Consider the following 18572-nt stretch of genomic DNA (forward strand, 5'->3'; position numbering starts at 1 on the left):
GATACAGATTCTTTGATCCATTTTTTGGAACAGGCAAAAATCATAGACAAGCCAAAACACGTCCCAGAAAAACAGCTGTGTAAATTAACAAAACATTCAAAATAACCCAACTTTTCGGCATAAGGGAGAGGCATAAGTACCATACATAGCACCACAAAAAAATCAAATATACGTAACCTGCAGAAATTCAGAATTCGTGATACTTTTTGTACAGACCTCATATATGACTGGTGAGGGAAAGCGGCACACTGAATATATATACCTTCTTGCTCTGGACAGCAAGTGAGGGAATATCCCTCTAGTAAGGAGAGGAGTTAGACTGATGGGTACATGTGCCAAATATTCTTGTCGCCAGAATGCTTCTGTTCCCTCTCTCTCTACCCTTTAAGTGCCAAGGTTGCGGTGACCGATGGTGATGAATTTTTCCAAAAATGCCAGAGTCAATCATGGCAACTCTTTTATCAATGGCTGTTAATGTAAATGAAATAATTCTTATTTTCATTCTATATTCTCCTTCTTTTTCCTTCATTACACTAGTTTTATTAACTTTTTTCTCTTATTGATCCAATTTTCGAATAAATATCCTTATTTATATACTGCCATATCAAATCTGCTATAATTTTTGCTTTCATTTTAAACAGTTTTTGAAACAATTTCATTTACCATTGTAACAATCATTGATATCTTAGCAAGTGTGCATGATAAGGAAGATTTTTCTGATGGGTATTTTCACTATTGCTTGGTATAGCAAGGGAATTTTTTCCTGTCTCTCAGCGGAGTTGGTCCATTGCCAACACAATGGAAACATGGAGTACCTTTGAGATATTTGACACTTTCATCTGCAGAAATACAAACCTATTGTGGATATGATATAAAGTGAGCGGGACCTTGTATCATCTTAAAATGAGTCTTTTCCATGCAGGGATGTTGTTTACTGCTTAAATTTGAAGTGAAGCATCTTAGGCCCTGTGTTATGGAGGTAAAATTAAGGAGATTCCTCGAAACTTTTGATCCACCTAGAGATATAGGATTTCAATATCCACTGAAAATAATGAGTCAGACTTTCTGAATTAGTGGGACATTGTTTACTGCAGAAGTGCTGAGTGCTGTATTATCTCTCAGGTTACCCTAACAAGCTGTAAACACAACGAAAGTTGTGTTAGTCTCTCTCTCTGCCTTAGTGCAGGGTAATAATTTTACTGCTTTTTTTAATTGCTTCAAAGCACAATGTTTACAAAAGGATAGTATGTTCACTGATACATGTAACATTTTCAGCAAATTATTATGAATAATAATGTTTTACAGGCATTTTTCCTAACTCCTGTATTTCTCATGAAAATAATCAGGCAAGTTTTGCCTGAAGTGAGGCCATTTGGTATAGCACTCAAAGGGTTAAATGCAATTTTTTAGGAATATGTATTGTATATTAGCAAAGTATTCCAAGCGAGTATATTGGTTAAATAATTAGGGCCCTCTTCCCTTCATTTCCCTCATATTTGCCCTCATCCTTAGTATGACTTGCTTTAAGTTGAAAAAAGAACTTGTACTCTCTAATGGCTGTTATATTTGTGACCTCAAATGTTTATTTCAATTAATTGATTTGCAATGCATGCATTCTTGTTTACATGATTTATTTCAATGAAGGATAATGTTCATTTGTTCTTAAACATAGGCCATGGAAACAGAAAATGTTGCTAGAGCACCAGTGGAGATCCCTGTTGTTGAAAATGGTGTTGAAATTGTGGAAGAAACTCCAGACCTTGACCAATCTGCAGAGGATGATATTCAAATGGAAGACATACCTGAAGTTCTTTTACAGGCTGATAATTGGCCCACTGCTCTTCCTTCAGTAAGGATTGATTTCACTTATAAATTTGTATTTGATTTTGCTGGGTTTTAAACAGTGAAGTATATGATAGCCTTTTGTTTTCCAGGAGTGGGTGCCAATCATTGCCAGGGACTCAGTGAGACAGCGTAGACAAGGATCTCAACCCCCTTTTAGTGATGTATATCTGGCAGGAATGCCCTCAAAGCGTAGGAAAGTTGTCGCGAGTTCCAAGCGCCGTGGAAATGTGAGCCAAATTATATCAGGTGAGTTCTCTGGAAAGAGCTAATATGTTCTCGAGATGGGAACTTATTTCCCTTAGTCTTTACATTTTGTCAAAGTGCACAGTATATACCCTGCTACTGTGATATTAATCACTATACCATAACTTTTTTACCCCTCATACGAACAGAAATATTAATTTTGCCAAAAAAATCACTAATTACTTCAATCATTAATTGTTTCATTTTATCTAAATGCTCAATGAATACTATTTTGTACAGTTTTTTGCTAATATTTAATGTATGATTTGTATTACCAGTGTGTTCTGGTGGTATGAACTATGCATAGTCCAAGGGATCCAAATCTGGGGAATAAGGAGATGAGGCAGAGGAGTGAGCTAGTCATGGTCATGATGGAAAAGGGCAATTTTGTTGACCAAAAATGGACAGTTTTACTGTGACTCCATTTTAAAACAGTGTGTTAGCAAAGAATAGTATGCAACTGTAATAGTTCAAATCTTTTTCAAATAGTTAATGAAGATTTTTCCTTACCAATGACAGAAAAAAAACTGTAACCATGACCTTTCTAGCTGAGGGGATGTCTTCACCTTGTTTGGTATAAACTCCCTACTGGCATCTCATAGTTTGGACTACATTGTAGTCCTTGGTTTCAGGCATGCAGTGGTGTATCTGTTTTTTCCACTGTAATGAAACAACACCTGTGGATATAACTGAAATTTCTGTAAACTAACCTTGGAGCATACCAAATGATTTCATTTGTGGTTAAACGTGAGAAATTGTGGCACCCATCAAATTGATAGGGTTCTCATGTCCCAGTGTTGATGCAAAATATAATGTAGTCATTCATTTGAGATGCTGATTTGATTTGGAGTAGTGACCTAAACTGGGCATCCAGAATGTTCAGCATCACTTTGCTCATATGACCTCTCTTAAAATGTTGGAACCCCTCAAAAAACAATTTTTAATTGATGGTGCAGATTCCCCCTAATGTTATTCAAGTGTCTCTTTAGTCTCCTGAGGCAATTTGCCTTTAATAAAATAATGTTTGATCAACGCACAACATTCTCGTTCATTATTTTTTTGGAAATCATTTAAGTTGCTCCATTCAAATAAATGCTAAAAACAAACAGTTATGGACAGATTAGGCTGGTATTTGGTGGGTGACCTTTCAAGAGAAGCTACTAACTGAAAATAACTCTGATGTGCAACAGTTGTCCCATCTCTCTGGCTTTGCATGGACTTTTCAGATTTCTCCTGTGCACGAAATATTTTAGGACTGATATAGCTGGTTACACTTTTACAAGATGACTAAATTTCCCCTACAGTCTTAAATATGATTGTTACCTGTTGTGGAACTGTATTTTGGTTATTTGATTAATGTTAGTAGAACATGTGTGATACCTGTTGCTAATGGAATTGAAGGATTTATCAGTTATTCCCCAATATTTATGTGTGAAATATTGCTGGTATTATTAATTACTTTTTAACATGAACATAATTTTTTCAAATATTTTAGTAGAAACAGTTCAGATCACAACAAATAATGGACCTTATTTTTTTCACTGCTCCCTTTAGTGGTGCCAGTCACTAAAAATGGTACTTGTTATCTTAGTTAGTTAAAGTTAGTTAGTACCAGTGTTGAAGGTGAAAAAGATCTAATTGCACAGATTGTATGGTCTGTTGGGAACATGCAGTAAACATTGTAGCAGTATTCAGTGAACACCAATTTAGTGTTCCATAATCAATTGCACATACCATTATGCCATCAGGTGGATACTGAGAAATGTGAATAGTTGTAAGAATACTTGTTTAGCTACATCACATGATGTTTTAAAGTGTGATATCTCAGTGATAGTCAGCTGGTGTACTAAGCAGCAAATTATGCACGTGGATTCCATGTAATAATGCCCATTTCTAAGCCCAGAACTTGCCAGTTAGTCAGAATAATGGCAACAGTGTGATATAATATATTATTTTAGATCTTGTGGTTTTGAAGTTTAAATAAATTCTTTTTTAATATGTGTCTACTGCATTTAGATCATGAATGTTGTATCATGTGCATATTTGAAATTTTCCTTTGAATGGTTACAATACATTACTTGTCTTACTCTTGAAGAACGAGTCCAGCATGCAGTGGAGGCAGCAGGTGTGGGGTCAAGTATATTACGCGATGGCAGCGGGACAATCACTGGACCTGAACAGCTGGGGCAAGCTGCAGCAGGTGACCTTGCATTGGAGCAGGCTTACAGGGAGCAAGTACTCATCTCCCTGAGACAGCGTGTCCATTCTGATCCGGACTTTACTCCAGAAAGATACCCAAATGCTGCCAACTACCTGTCCAAATAGTGTGACTTGAGTTGTCCATGAAATATGAGCATACTTGTCATGGTGACACAATGCTATTTTATTAAGTGGTTCTCAGGATTTTGGCTTTCAGCCAAGACACCCTGTAGCCATTTAAAGAAATCTTATAATATGTATGTATCCCCCTTAAGTGATTCTAAAAGTGTTTGTATTATTGATCAGAAATGCATATGTAAGCTTCCTCCCCTATCAGTAAGTAATAAAGTGGTTATGCTTTACGATGTCATTTTTATGGTAGATAGAAAGGATATCATCTGCATCAGTGTGTTTTGAGTGTACTTGATTGTGTTATATATTTAAGAAAGTTTTTATCCCACTCATTTGAGCAGATGATAAATTACAGTTTCATTTCCTTACCAGTCAAATCATGACTGAGTGTTTGTGTACAAGAACATTCCTAAAAGATAGTCTTATATTTATATAAATGCAAATAGATTTAAAAATCTCCAACTACTTGAGTACTTGTGTAAGGGAACAATAACTGGCTTTTTATGATAATTTAATGTTATTCTCTGTGATTCACTTTACACAAATTTTCATGCTCTTTGGGTGTATGCTAGTCATAATGGCATAATCGTAGCAAGTTTACTAAAGTCTTTATTGGTTTCCAATTCTTCAGTCCTTCATCTTTGATAGTCAAGCACCATATGTATCTTTGAACATTGCATTTTCAATGCAGAATAATTACTTTGGGCTACCTCAGTGATACATTTTCATAACATGCCATTATGTAATTTCAAGAATTTCACACCAAGTTATATGTGTGGTTGTCACTGTTTGTTTGAAGACCCATTGAAATATTTTTAAGCATGTTCAAATTCAATAGCTAATGAAAATATTTAAAAGCACAATTGATCAGGTAGGCTGCAACATTTTTATGTTAATGGTGACCTTATAATGAAGCCTCCTTGAATAATAAATTGCAACTTGCCTTTAAAATATTCTTCATTCATTTTACACCCAAGATTGGCAATACCTGAAAAAAATATAAATTTTGACGTTTATCATGTTTACTAATTTTTGTGATTTCTAAATTTGTGAGCAATCCTTCAGAGGTATCATCTACGCTGCCATTTTTCCATGACTTCTTCATTTCCCATTATGCTTTGTGTATCTCAGTACCTAGAACCAAACCATTCTCATCAGTTTTGCTTTCTGTACTATGTTCAGCCTTAGTTTTCCTTCTCTGAATATCTTTTGGTTCCATGTATAACTTGCCTCTCTTCTCTCTTAAAACTTTCATAGATTTTCTTTGTTACCTCCTGATAATTCATTCACATTCTTCGTTATATTTTCATCAAGATCTGCCTGTGTTTTCCTTTCATATTCCCATCTCTATCCCTCTTTATCAACTCAATCTTATTATTCCTTCATTTTTGTTTGAGCTGTATCTTCAACATTTCACTTCTGTACCATCCTTACCCTTTTAACTCCCTTGAATTTTAAGTTCCATTTCGTAGACTTTAAATTGTGATCCAAATCTGCCTATGGCCTTGGAAAGTTGTGTTAACTTATTACAATTCCTAGATTTGTGTGTAACCAAAATGTAATTGGTATCTTCCTCTATTTCGTAGTGTTTTCAATATGTATCTAATCCTGAGATGGTTTTGGAATCCAGTGTTAGTTGTTATTAAACCGTCTCTCTTTCAAAACTTGGGTGTTTTCTCACTGCAGTTATTCTTGCTCCTCCACCCCATTCTATCCCATCTCTCTCTCTTTGCCTGACAGCTAGTTTTAAGCTCCCATCACTTTCAACCACTTCCAGTAATTATTTCATTTTAATTTCCATTTGATCATATACATTCAACATTTGCTTGTAGGCATGCACACCTGGACAACGGCAACATTTCTTGAGTCTGATTTAATAATTACAGTAAGTGTCTTGTTTATCTGAATATGTACCTAGTTCTGAGATTTGAAAAGTTAATGTATAACCTGAGGTACAGGTTTTTCCAAATCACTTATGTACCTACATCGCGTATGCATTACTTTTGTTGTTAGTGCCCAAAGCCAGTTCAACTCAGGAAAGTGTAAGAATTCGGTAACAAACAACTGAAATGGGAACTGCAAATAGAAAACTATACAAATAATTGTTAGTGAAAGAAGCATTTTATTCATGAAATTATTATTTCATGAAGATAGATGTATTTCATTAAGAAGGAAACATAGGAAATATCTTTTTGTGGTAATTTATTTCATAAACCTGTATCATTCTAACTTTTAGTTACCTGGGACCCAATTTGTATTACCTGGCATAATTGAGAATCTACTGTATTAATGTTCTATCATTCATCTGGACTGTATTGCTACCCTCCTTCCTAATTTGTTATTTCGTACAATTGCTACCCGACTTTGGCTCTCATTCCTTTGAAATAAATTACTCTGTACATAGCTCTAGTATTCCCCACCTCTATTTAATCAAACTTGATGCATCTATATGCTATTTCTTACCTTTTCCAGTCATTAGGATCATTCTCAGCATTCTGTGTTCCTATTTGAGCAACATTGATCCTTTTGTGTATTCTCTTTTCGAGTGCTTAATTGGCTGTTTAGTGATTTTATTGATAATGATGAACATCAGGCGTGGCTTTCTCAGCCTTACTGAATAGCAACAGCCACCCTAAGAGGATTGGCAGAAGTAATTAGATTGCCAGGATATTCCATTATTTCCATTTGTCATGCATTAATGGAAAAAAAACGAGATGTTTTCCTGTTGGTGTTCATCTGCAGTGTTATGAACAACAGCAACTAATTAGCTATCCATCCCTCTTCAGGTTCCCTTTTCAGCCATCTTAATGGGGATGCTGAACCAGCCTTAACGTGGCTTGTATCATTGCAGCTTAAGCAGAAACAGTAGGTAATCAGAATGAACAAGCCAATACACCATACCTGGTATAAGTTCATGAGATAATATTGCTTGTTAATCATTTTAGAATCGAGTATAATGGAAAACCATTACAATTGATTAAAAATGTTTTTGATTTATCTTTCTTGGTTATGAGGCAGCTATTTTGTTTTAGGTGATAGGTCTGGTTCGTCTATTGGTACTAAATTTCATATTTCAATTAGGTCAGTCCGTCTTCAAGAAAGCCATTTTCTTCCAACTTCTAATCCCTTCCATCGGCACTTGGATTTTTCAAAAATTATATGCAACCAAGGGAATGTTTACCTATTCGTTCTATAACTAATGCATATCATTCTCATTCCTTGACATCCACCGAATTGGCAAAGCCAGGAGGTCTTTCAAGTGGCATATGGCATGGTGTCTGTTGGGTGGGACATTAAACTGGGGCCTTTCAATATCTGTAGGCTAATGTTGTAGTTGGGTTTCTCTCTACGCTTCCTCCAATCCCTTAATGTCATACCCCTACCGAATTACCCACCTATCACTAATGGCGCAAATGACCTTAGCTGTCAGTCGCTTCCAAATCTCACAATAACGTCAAAAACTTAATAAAACTAGCATGAATGACTGCATAATTATCAATGCCCACAGTGGCGCAAAACATGCATAAAATATATTACTCTTTGAGATCCAGGGGCAATGGGAACCCAACCAGTTTTTCGTTATCTATGTGTCAACGAGGCCTCAAAAATATGATGTCCAATAACTTATCTTTCGAAGAGGCTAAATTAATGGTTAGGATAAATTAGCCAATTTCGGAATCACTCGAAACACTTACCGACGGGATTGTTGTGCAAAATGGGACAAAACCCTAAAGCGAATGAAATCTGGGATTTGCTACATCAATAAAATATTTTAATTTCCATGATCGGAGGTTATCCGCCGACCATTTTCATTTCTTCGGGAACTACAGCATTCAGCAAAGAGGAGCAAACGTAATACAATTTCAATGCCGGTCTTTTACGTAATTTATAAATTTGAATTCATACGGCATGGAAAAGGCTAAAGCTCATGAACAAAACTCTTCAAGGGAGGTCCCATGTTACATTTTTCAAGTTTTGGCTTCTTGGTTTGCAGGAATATTCTTTCACGAAATGTGTATTGGTGGCAAGAATATTCGACATACATTACTGGCTTGGGATCTGCCAAATTTGTCGTCCGTGAAATTGGCTACCCTGAATCAGGAGTACCACTGCTATTGTCATGGGATAATTAACTATTATCCGGTGTGCAATGGCGTCAAGGCGGTAAAAACAGTATTCAGCAAAATTAAGGATACCACATTCATGAGTAGAAGTGGAAATATCTAGACAGCTTTACTTAGTTGATATAAATAGTTAGGTAATATTGCTGGGAAAACTAAGCATTTTAAAAATGCGATTCGTATGAGCGTTTTTCACCTTTTTTCTTCACGTGCAAAAGCAGTTTTTCATTTATAATATTTTATATTGCCCTAAATTGCAGCAATGTCGTCGTCTAGAAGGGTATCCTGTGGCTTGGATCTATGCTATGCCACTGACATAAGAAATAATCTCCATATAGCCTCTGAGGCCGGGTAAGTTGAATATTTTTAATTTCTTAATTGATGGCTGTTATAGTTTGCAATTCACTAATTTGTATTTTTCCTCAGATTTGATTTTATATGCCTTCCTATTGTTCACCCACGTTTCAAGCGCGAATTCATTGGTGGCAAAGCAAAAAATCGCCATGGAGCCTTCACCAGATCGGATCTTATTTTGTCAAGCTCAGGTATTTTGTTTAATATTTTCGTTTTCATGTGTAAAATGAAACGAACGATGTTGTGGTGTTTCTTTTTAATGCTAATGAGAAAGGAAGTTTTGATTTTTTATTCTTACTGAAGATGTTACCACTGCGGATGTTGGTGATTTTTTTAGTTCATCTTTGACACCGGTTTAGCTATTTCCTCCTGGGTGAATGTTTTAATTGTAATATTTCGTGATTACAGAATGTTCATGTTTCACATAACGAATGCTCATACCATAGTGAGCTGTAATTTAAAGTGTACATATTGCACTGCATGCTAGTACTATCCTGGATTTTTGTATGAACTCATCATAATTTGAAATTTCAATATTCCATTCCTTGGCAGTATCTTTCAGATTTTTGAAAAATAATCTCAATAATCACGGAATGAGGGATAGACCAGTCATGCAATGCCTAAAGAGCTAATGGTGTGATATAGATTGCCATAAGTATTCATCTTTGTATAGATATATTAATTTAATGCAGTCATGTTGTTAGAAAGGAAATTACAAGGTCATGTCTGCGTTTCCTCTTATAACGTGAAAAAACCCACGTTAAAGAAGATTCCGGATTTAGCCCTGACAGATATTTTAATCTTTCAAAAATACAGACCCTGTCTCTCTACTTGCTACTAAATCAAGCAAGCATAGCAACACAGAAGTAAATTTAGTATTTTGTATTATCCTATGTACTCCAGAAGTTGATAGTTATATTCAATCTAGCATTATATGCCGTCTGGCACCTATATTTACTCAGGTCACATAGAATATAATTAATAGAAGTTATTTATTTCCTTTTCAGATTGGAATAATCTTATTGTAGGGAAACTATCTCCATATTTAGCGGTGGATGCAGATGATGTGACCTTAAGGAGACAGTCAGAGGAGGCTGTTAATCAGGAATTGGTGTATGCTGCCCACTTGGGCTTACCAGCAATCATGGTCACTTTACGTGGCCCTAATAATACTAATCTGGCTAGGATACTTCAAAGCAAGTTTCAAGCCAATAGTACTTACCAGGTAATAATATTTTATACTTTGTCATTTTGTAGGTCCGAATTTTCAGTTGTGATAATGCAAGAAAAAAATATCATTATTATATGTAGATAGATGTAATTAATTGCAGTTTCAGTCAGTTCATTAATCATATTTGTTTTATGTTCATATTAATGCTTGGTCCAACTTATGTTATCTAAAATCTTGCTTTTCTTTCCATCATCATTTTGTGAGAACAAAGAATTTATGTATTTTTCTTTATGGTTACCACTTATTTCATCAACAGAATTATGAATAAAATGTCATGCATAAACATCCCATGAGCCAATTTAGGTTCTATAGAAGACTAAATACTTACAGTGATACAGTTTTTCAACAAGTTAACGTATACTGGAAATTAAAAAAATGTTAAAAACAGCTGTTGCTGTTATTCATTAATTATCATGATTTTGGCTGTGATGCAGGATGTTACTCGATAAAACGTTGTATAAATTAATTTTAATGCATATGAAATGTTTTGTGAGCACTGAAATGACTTTTTAAATGTACATAATAGGTGTGGGTTCATGTATCCATGGAGTCTTCTGCAGTTGGAACTAAGCAGTATAGATCTGATGTTGATGAATCAAGTGTTGGATCTGGTGGAAAATCCTCCGACACTTGGCATTGGTAAGTGGTTTTAGTAATTACCATTTCCAGAACATTTGAAGACACTCATTGAATGTTTCATTATCACAATGTATATCACCTGTGAACGAGTCATACTCCACCCTTGGTTGTGTATAAATTCCTGATATTTTGTGTGTGGTACCATTTAGGTTTTAATTTGAAAATTGGTATTTGGAATGAGTAAATAAGGAAGTTAAAACCTAATTGTTATGTAAGTATAAAGTATATAATTATCTGTAAGGTATTTATTACAGAATTAGACATTGAATTGAGTGTTATTTTATTCATGAATGTATTCCACTGCCATTACCTTAGGTGCCTTTTGTCTCTGCAACATCCTTATTGCATGGCTCGCCACATACCTAAACCCAATCTCATGCTCACTTCCCAAGTTTTTCCCGGAACAAAAGAAAGAACATGAAGAAATTTAACCAGGCCAGTATTTAAATTTGGTTCTCACAATTGCTGGTCATATTTGTGTGGATTTTGAAATAATTGCCTATAATATAAATTATTATTCCTTTGACGTCACTTAGTATCATATCACAAAAAAATCTGACACAAACCATCGTAACTCCTTATTATTGTGCATTCAAACCTAGCATTAATGATAATCTTAATGTTAATTGAATATTTCTCATCCCTACTGGTGAAAAAGGAAGTGTTTTGCCCCATCTTGGAGCTAAGAAACTTCCACTCCTTAGGACCAAGCGAAATCCCAGAGCATGTCCTCACCAATCAACCAATTCATGAGTTAAAGTCTTATTTCCTAAAAAATTAAAACTTGCTAACGTTATCCTTATAAATACGGTAATCAACCCGAAGGTCGTTGTGGTAGGTGATGGTAGAGTTCATTCAATAATAAGCCCAACGGCACGTGAAATTCACTCTCCAGAGAAGGCCAGTGCCTTTTCCTGCAGCGTTTATGGTTTCCGTGTAGGATCTGTTACTCGAAAAATATCACATAGTTTGGGTGGAGGTGGGGGTGCCCTTAGAAGCTGGTCCGGGAATCAAACTCCAACGCTCTACCCCTAGACTACCATGACCAACGGTTATCCTTAAATGGAAGAAAAATTCAATGTGGTACTATGTGATAAAAGGCTTGTTTCCACTGCATTGTCCCTTTCCAAAATATTGAGTTGAATCAAAGAGGTGGTAATGATATGCCAGTGAATTGTTTTGTGTCTTCTGTTAAGGACAGAAGGCATAACCTTCCACATGCATAATTAACATGAAGTATTCTATGTTTATACTGCATCCCCCCTCGTGCATCTAAATTATCACTCCCAGCTAATTCACAATGTAAATCACAAACTAAATGAAATGGCTCTATCAGATAAGAGACCATTCTATACAGTGGCAAAGGTATATAATAAGCCATGCAAGGACAAAAGCTGCGTTTGGAAAATTTTCTTGAAAATGCAGTGTTACACTATTTCTTAGTTTTTAGAGGAAACGTACCAAGTTTCATAAAACAAGCCATTTACATTTATGTATAAATTAATCTTATTGATGAACCTACTGCATATATTATTCATCTTCGTAAGTGTATTTTGATTACATCTAGTAGGTTCATTTACATTCTTGTAGACTAACAGCACCAATAAACATGAAAGTATTTAACCAATTTGATTGCTATAAATGTTGAAATCGCTGTGATCCTTGAGTCAATAAATCACCATTATGACAGGCACTGTAGTATAAAATGATGTCTCTGTGTAAATTATTCATGTCATCCAATAAATGTGCATGGCAAATGATTTTAATGCTGTGCATTTTAGTTCTGCTAGGTTTTATTTTCACAAGTGAGATAAAAACTAAATGATGTGAATGATTTTATTCTAGCTAAATGTTAGTCATAGGTATATTGTAATTTAAAATGTTGAAATTAGTCAGTAGTGTAAATGATCTTTCTCCATGGTAAACTTCTGAAATGTATGCTCTTGGCTGTAGTTTATCAATAACAACATGCTTTCACGCCACAGATATTGTTATTGGGAACATCTAGTTCTAAAAATCATCTTGAAGGAAAACGGTTTTTGATGAGAGTGGTTTACACAGCTGACTGTGTTTAGGAAATATGCATGTAAATGGTACTTATGCCAAATTATTTTAGTCCTCATGATTTGCTGTACTTAATGTAAACTATGGCTGTGGCATTTTCCCTGTCTGTAATAGGTTAGGAAATATTAGTCACTAAGTCTTTAAGAAATGGTTTTATCCGCTAAGTTCAGATTAGCAGGTTGAACTCAAATATCATTACATTTTAGTGTATTTTCCTTTATAGGTGGAATACATTCCGTTCTGTGTGCAATTTTGATAAGAAATTGGGTCTTGCCCTAGAAGTGAGTGCTGATATCCCACCAGAAAGTGTGGTTTCAAGGTGGGCCGGAGAGCCACTCAAATGCTTAGTTCTTCCAACATCATTGTTCCTAACAAACAAGAAAGGATACCCAGTGCTTTCTAGGCCTCATCAAGCCCTTGTTCGGTCCTTGGCCTCATTGGATGTTCAAATTGTGATATCTGGGAATGACAAGCATGGAAATATACGTTATTACCATCAGTATATGGATCACATTTGGCAGGTACCGTGTTTTGGCCTGGTTCAATCCTTCACTGCATTGCATAGGGCACGCATTTTAATCTGAACAGCATGGCTACCCCTTGATTTCTTTTTTCAGCATTGCCATAAGTCAGCAATTTTATGTATCTCTCTCTCCCTGACCAAAATTATTTCTACAGTTTCACATGGTATAGCTTTCTTAAGCTTGAAAAGTGACTACCTTTAAAAAACTGGTCTTATAAAATTCTGATTTAATTCTGTCATTTAAAAATTACAGTGTATTTGGGACTAGAATTTCAAGGTAATTTCCAATGGACTAACTTCACAGCTGTCTTTCTTAGAAAGTGTTTGTTATCAAATGGTCATACAGCAATGAGGGTAAAATAATTTCATGAAAGAGAAACACTATGAATTTCCTCAACTTTCATTTTTAATTCCAAAGGTTTTGTGGAAAATATTAACCGTTAATTTATTTCATGATTAGGATAAAATTGCTCTGATTGCTTGCAATACAAATACACTTGGGACGTGCTTAAGGAATATAATGCTTCAATTTTTCAGACGATTTCGCAAGTGGATCCATTGACAGTTTATGCCCGTGGTTATGAAGATTATTTGCAGTGTCCATTGCAGCCACTGATGGACAATTTGGAATCTCAAACATATGAAGTTTTTGAGAAAGATCCAGTGAAATACACAGAATACCAAAGAGCTATTTATAGTGTTCTTATTGATAAAATATCTGCTGATGAAAAAGACCAGAAAGTTCTGTAAGTTTTACACATACACACATATTTTCTTATTATTGTGTGGGTAATAATTTCAAAGGAAAATATTATCAACAGTGTTGAGTTTGTGTTGTAGAATATAGAGTAATGTCCTAACAAGTTGGTCTGACAATATGCCAGCCTTGTCTCTGTCATAACAATTTTTCTGAGAAATTATCAAAATTATATGGTACGACATGATTTTCGAGTTTAATATGATAGTCATGACATAATTTTTATCTGAAAGGTCATGAAGCAGTTTCCTACATGATAACATTTTATGTTATTTTTTAAATAACTTTTAGTTGTTAAATTTTGAAAAAGATAAATTGAAAACTCCAAAACGTTTTTTTCTTTAATTCCCAACCAGTAGCACTCACCCTTTTCTTTATTTGGTCCACATTAGGAAAGAATAAGATACAGGACCATCTGAACAGAATGGGATTAGGAGGGGACAAATGAAGGCATAATGAGAACTGAAAATGAATTAAAAGTGTAAATAGAAAAGTTTCTAGAGGACGACAAGGAACTGACTATGTTATCACTATGTATTCGATGGTTTCTGGCTCTATTTTGTGGAAGTTCATGTTCATTAAATGAAGAACACCAGGTATTTTTCCACTGTTCTTTACAGTGGTACTACTAGTTTCAACACTTAGGGAAAAATACATTGTGTTCTTCATTTATGATATTATCACATCCTGAAATTAAACATTAGGCACCACATTCTTGTCTTGACTGATTCATTCATTGAATATGTCATACCTTCCTCGTAAAAAACACCGCTTTTGCAATCGGGTATGAATCTATTTAAAAAAGTAATAACCCTTAATGCTGCAAAATTACATCACATCTTGCACATCGTCACTTTCAGGACTCCAGTAATTAGATTTCGGCTGTTATGCATATTGACAATTCTTTTAATTTGGAAGTAGTACTTGATTGGTTTTACTGTGATTTTGGAAACACTTAATTATCTTGCTCATTATTCTTCATGTTACGGAAGACTTCATAAAGTTAATATTGATTCTTCTGAGCATTCAAAATTTAGCAACCATAATTCCAAACGATCTTATTTTAGATGTTGTGAGATATTCAATGACAGTGTGGTTACTTTATAAGGATGCTGATTTACTTGAACTTGGTGAAAATTTTATATTTTTAGCATAGTGATGGTGGTTGGAGCAGGACGTGGTCCTTTGGTTAGAGCAGCTCTCAATGCATCTCAAAAGGCTGACCGTAAAATAAAAGTGTATGCTGTAGAAAAAAATCCCAATGCTGTTGTAACGTAAGTGTTTGTATCCATTCTGAACATCCTTTTGAATACTTGATCAAAACTGATTAATTTCGTCCCCTGGTGCTCTTTGGTGTTGCCACATTTAACTTATGTTATGTTAACTAATTTTTATGTTAATATGTACCTTTGTATTCTTATGACTTTCTCTCTGCATCCTTGTGTAGATTGGAGGCACAGCAAGAAGAAATGTGGGGAGATCAAGTGAAAGTCATATCCAGTGATATGAGAGATTGGGAAGCCCCAGAAAAAGCTGACATACTGGTGTCTGAACTCTTGGGTTCCTTTGGTGACAATGAGCTCTCTCCAGAGTGCTTGGATGGTGTGCAAAAATTTCTTAAAGGTATAACTCATTAGTGCTAAGGTTTTTTTGATATTGTTTTCAGAGGCATCTCAATAAGTCATAAAGCTTCTGAAAATACTGGTTGAATTGATTTAAAAAAATATTTTTCCTGTAGCTCATGGTGAGTTAACTCACCATTTGCAATTGATTAATGGTCAGTAGGAGTCAGCCTGATTAGTAATTCTATTATTCATTGAAAAGTGAGTGAGGTAATATTTACCCTGAAGTAGGAATTGGTGTACTTAATGGGTAGGAATACAAGGCTGGATTATCGCAACAGTTACTTTGCTGTTGAATATACAATTTTTATTGCAATTTGGGAAATTCCCAGCATGAAATGATTGCAGCCAAACCTGAAAGTTTACATCCACTGTAAAAACATATGGTCAGCAGCATATAAATTAAATTATTTTTTAAGAAAAACACCAACCATAGAATCAACTGCAAAGCCTTTATTCTACAGCATCTTGGGTTTCTCTCCTTTATCTTTTTTGAAGGTCCGTAATAATAATAATAATAAAGTGTGAAATGGGGTGGGCAAAGTAAGGAGCTCTATTACTAAGTAAATGGGTGGGACAAATCAGAAAAGGGCAGAAAATGTGAATGGAGGAAATATTGAAAGGTAGTGGTATATTAAAGGTTGTGGTAGAAGGTAGAATGTTGGGTAAGTAAGTTTGAGGAGGAAGAGTGGTGAAAAATATTTTAGGCAGCATGAAGGCAGGTGGGAGTTATGAAGGAAAATAATGTAGGGAAACTGGAAGGGACTATCATGATACGTAGAAGTAGGTGGTCATTGGGGACAATCCAAAAACTCACCTTTCATAGAATGATTTCCTTTTAATACGTTGAATTGATTGCAGGAAATTTTTCTGTCGTTTTGAGTTTGAGTAAACATATGCTTCAAACTTTTATTATTTACTTCTATACATAGGCGTAACTTTAACATTCTTCAAAGTCTCTGTTCATATTTATGATAGAGAATTGCTGTGTGTACATTGAATTTTTAGTATTAAAATACTTTCGTCATGTTTTCAGATGATGGAGTGAGCATTCCAGCCAGTTACACCTCCTATTTATGCCCTGTCCAGTCATCAAAGCTATATAATGAAGTTCGGTTGTGTAAGGAGAAAGATAAGCATCCTCTTCATCATTTTGAGACTCCATATGTGGTGCACCTTCAAAATAGACTTGAATTATCTCCAGTACAAGCTCTATTTAAATTTGATCATCCCAACAAAGGTATTATATATTAAATTTATTTTTTAGTTGTCATATCATAAGTTTTTTGTTAGTGGTTAATATGTTTATTAATCAATTGTCTATTTTTTCTAGATGAGTTGATAGACAACAGGAGATACAAGTGCTTAGAATTCAAAATATCCCAAGACTCAGTTTTGCATGGATTCTCTGGATTCTTTGATTCAGTACTTTATAAAGACATAAATTTAAGCATTTTGCCTGAAACTCATTCCAAAGGAATGTTTAGTTGGTTTCCTATATTCTTTCCAATACGAGTAAGTATTATCTTCTTTCTCATAAATGCAACTAGTCTTAAATATGTTGTTTTATGTGGCTCTGTTATAATCATGTGTAAAGTGATTCCAATTCTTTAGCTTGATTTAATTGACTTCATTGAAAACAAATAAATTCTTCCCAAATGAATGAAAGGAGTTATTGCATAATGGACAATTGTTTTTGTGTTCTATTTTGGTGTACATTTTGTTTGCAAAATAATTTTGGCATTCCTGTAAAATTAATCAGAAAATTGAAAAAGGTTTGGGTTTTTGTAAGTTTGAAAAACTGCTGTTTTACCTGATCGCTTAATACAGTGAAAGTATGAGGGTGACCCCGTAAAGATTGTCAAGATTTTTATATCCTTCCATAGTCTTCTTTACACTAGAAAAGAGAATGGATATTATGTTTTGCCTTAACTTAACAATCACGTCGCACTACTGTATAATGCTTCTCGATTGTAAATCGTGACTTAAGATTGAAAATCATCTATCCGCAGCTGGCAAAGCTTGTATGATTCTGTTAATTAAATGTGTTTTATATTTCCATCGATAACAATGAAATACCATTTATTATACGTTTAGAGAGACATTTAGCCATCATTGATGAAACGTGGTTAAATTAAATAAATAAAATTATTGCGAATTTCCGTGTTTTAGGAGCCGATTCATCTGAGGGCCGGAGACATGCTTGAAGTTCACTTTTGGAGATTGTGCAACCGGAAAAATGTGTGGTATGAATGGTGTCTTACAAGCCCTGTGCCAGGACCATTACATAATCCAAGTGGGAGGTCCTATACAATCGGGCTGTGAACTGTAAACAAATCATATTCCCTAAAAGTTTTAAAATTTTCAGTTTGTGATTAGGGTTTTATTGCCGCTTCCCAGCGGCGTTAAACTTGTTATATTTCGTTTCGTTGAGTCAAAATTATTCCTTTTCTGTTAACAGCAGCGTCCTCAAGCAAAGGACATTCTTGTGATTTCTTTGCATGACCTGTTTTCGTGGCGGATATTGAGTTATTAAGTTATATTGTCAGTTTTTTTTAAAGATATTGAGGCTGAAAATTTTGTAATCTTTGTACGTATGTGTTTTATGTTCGTGGCGAAAGGAATAAAAAAAATAAGTGATCTCTTCCTAGTTGCTTTTATGTTTGATATAACCAATTCCTAACCCCCCGCTTGTGATAACCTTTGCAGCCTCGTCAACGACACTTCAATTAGCTGACCCGCTGACACATACGACGTTGTCAGCTGGAATTATTTGAATTGATATTAGATGTTTATTATGTTGTAGTATTGATTATGATGTTGCGAGGCTTGAAATTTCAAA

The 18572-nt window shown here is 34.8% G+C and overlaps 2 protein-coding genes across 2 annotated transcripts in view; both read left to right on the forward strand.

Annotated features, from left to right (window-relative positions):
• The window catches only part of LOC139690224 (large proline-rich protein bag6-B), a 42144-nt gene extending 35595 nt beyond the window's left edge, over window positions 1–6549 (forward strand). The window contains exons 20-22 of the mRNA XM_071587535.1: window positions 1673–1849; window positions 1935–2091; window positions 4184–6549. Of these exons, the coding sequence (XP_071443636.1) occupies window positions 1673–1849; window positions 1935–2091; window positions 4184–4413 (564 nt within the window). The 3' untranslated portion in view covers window positions 4414–6549. The remainder of the gene's footprint in view (window positions 1–1672; window positions 1850–1934; window positions 2092–4183) is intronic.
• Window positions 6550–8555: 2006 nt separating this feature from the next.
• csul (protein arginine N-methyltransferase 5) lies at window positions 8556–18356 on the forward strand. Its single transcript, XM_071587378.1, has 12 exons — window positions 8556–8677; window positions 8801–8891; window positions 8967–9085; window positions 9902–10119; window positions 10652–10764; window positions 13052–13349; window positions 13889–14097; window positions 15260–15382; window positions 15556–15731; window positions 16767–16970; window positions 17064–17245; window positions 17903–18356. Exons 2-12 carry the CDS (start codon window positions 8803–8805, stop codon window positions 18053–18055), a joined length of 1884 nt encoding a protein of 627 aa, XP_071443479.1. The 5' UTR covers window positions 8556–8677; window positions 8801–8802; the 3' UTR covers window positions 18056–18356.
• Window positions 18357–18572: the final 216 nt, after the last annotated feature.

The sequence above is a fragment of the Hetaerina americana genome, unplaced genomic scaffold (assembly GCF_022747635.1).
Source record: "Hetaerina americana unplaced genomic scaffold, ioHetAmer1.1.p SCAF_3, whole genome shotgun sequence".
NCBI lineage: Eukaryota > Metazoa > Arthropoda > Insecta > Odonata > Calopterygidae > Hetaerina > Hetaerina americana.

What these genes read in the sequence shown, in the direction of transcription:
- csul (XM_071587378.1), top strand. Translation starts at nt 8,803, where the DNA reads ATGTCGTCGTCTAGAAGGGTATCCTGTGGCTTGGATCTATGCTATGCC. An exon ending in TCTTATTTTGTCAAGCTCAG is followed by an intron (nt 9,086 to 9,901) that starts GTATTTTGTTTA and finishes TTTCCTTTTCAG; the next exon opens with ATTGGAATAATCTTATTGTA. An exon ending in AATCCCAATGCTGTTGTAAC is followed by an intron (nt 15,383 to 15,555) that starts GTAAGTGTTTGT and finishes ATCCTTGTGTAG; the next exon opens with ATTGGAGGCACAGCAAGAAG.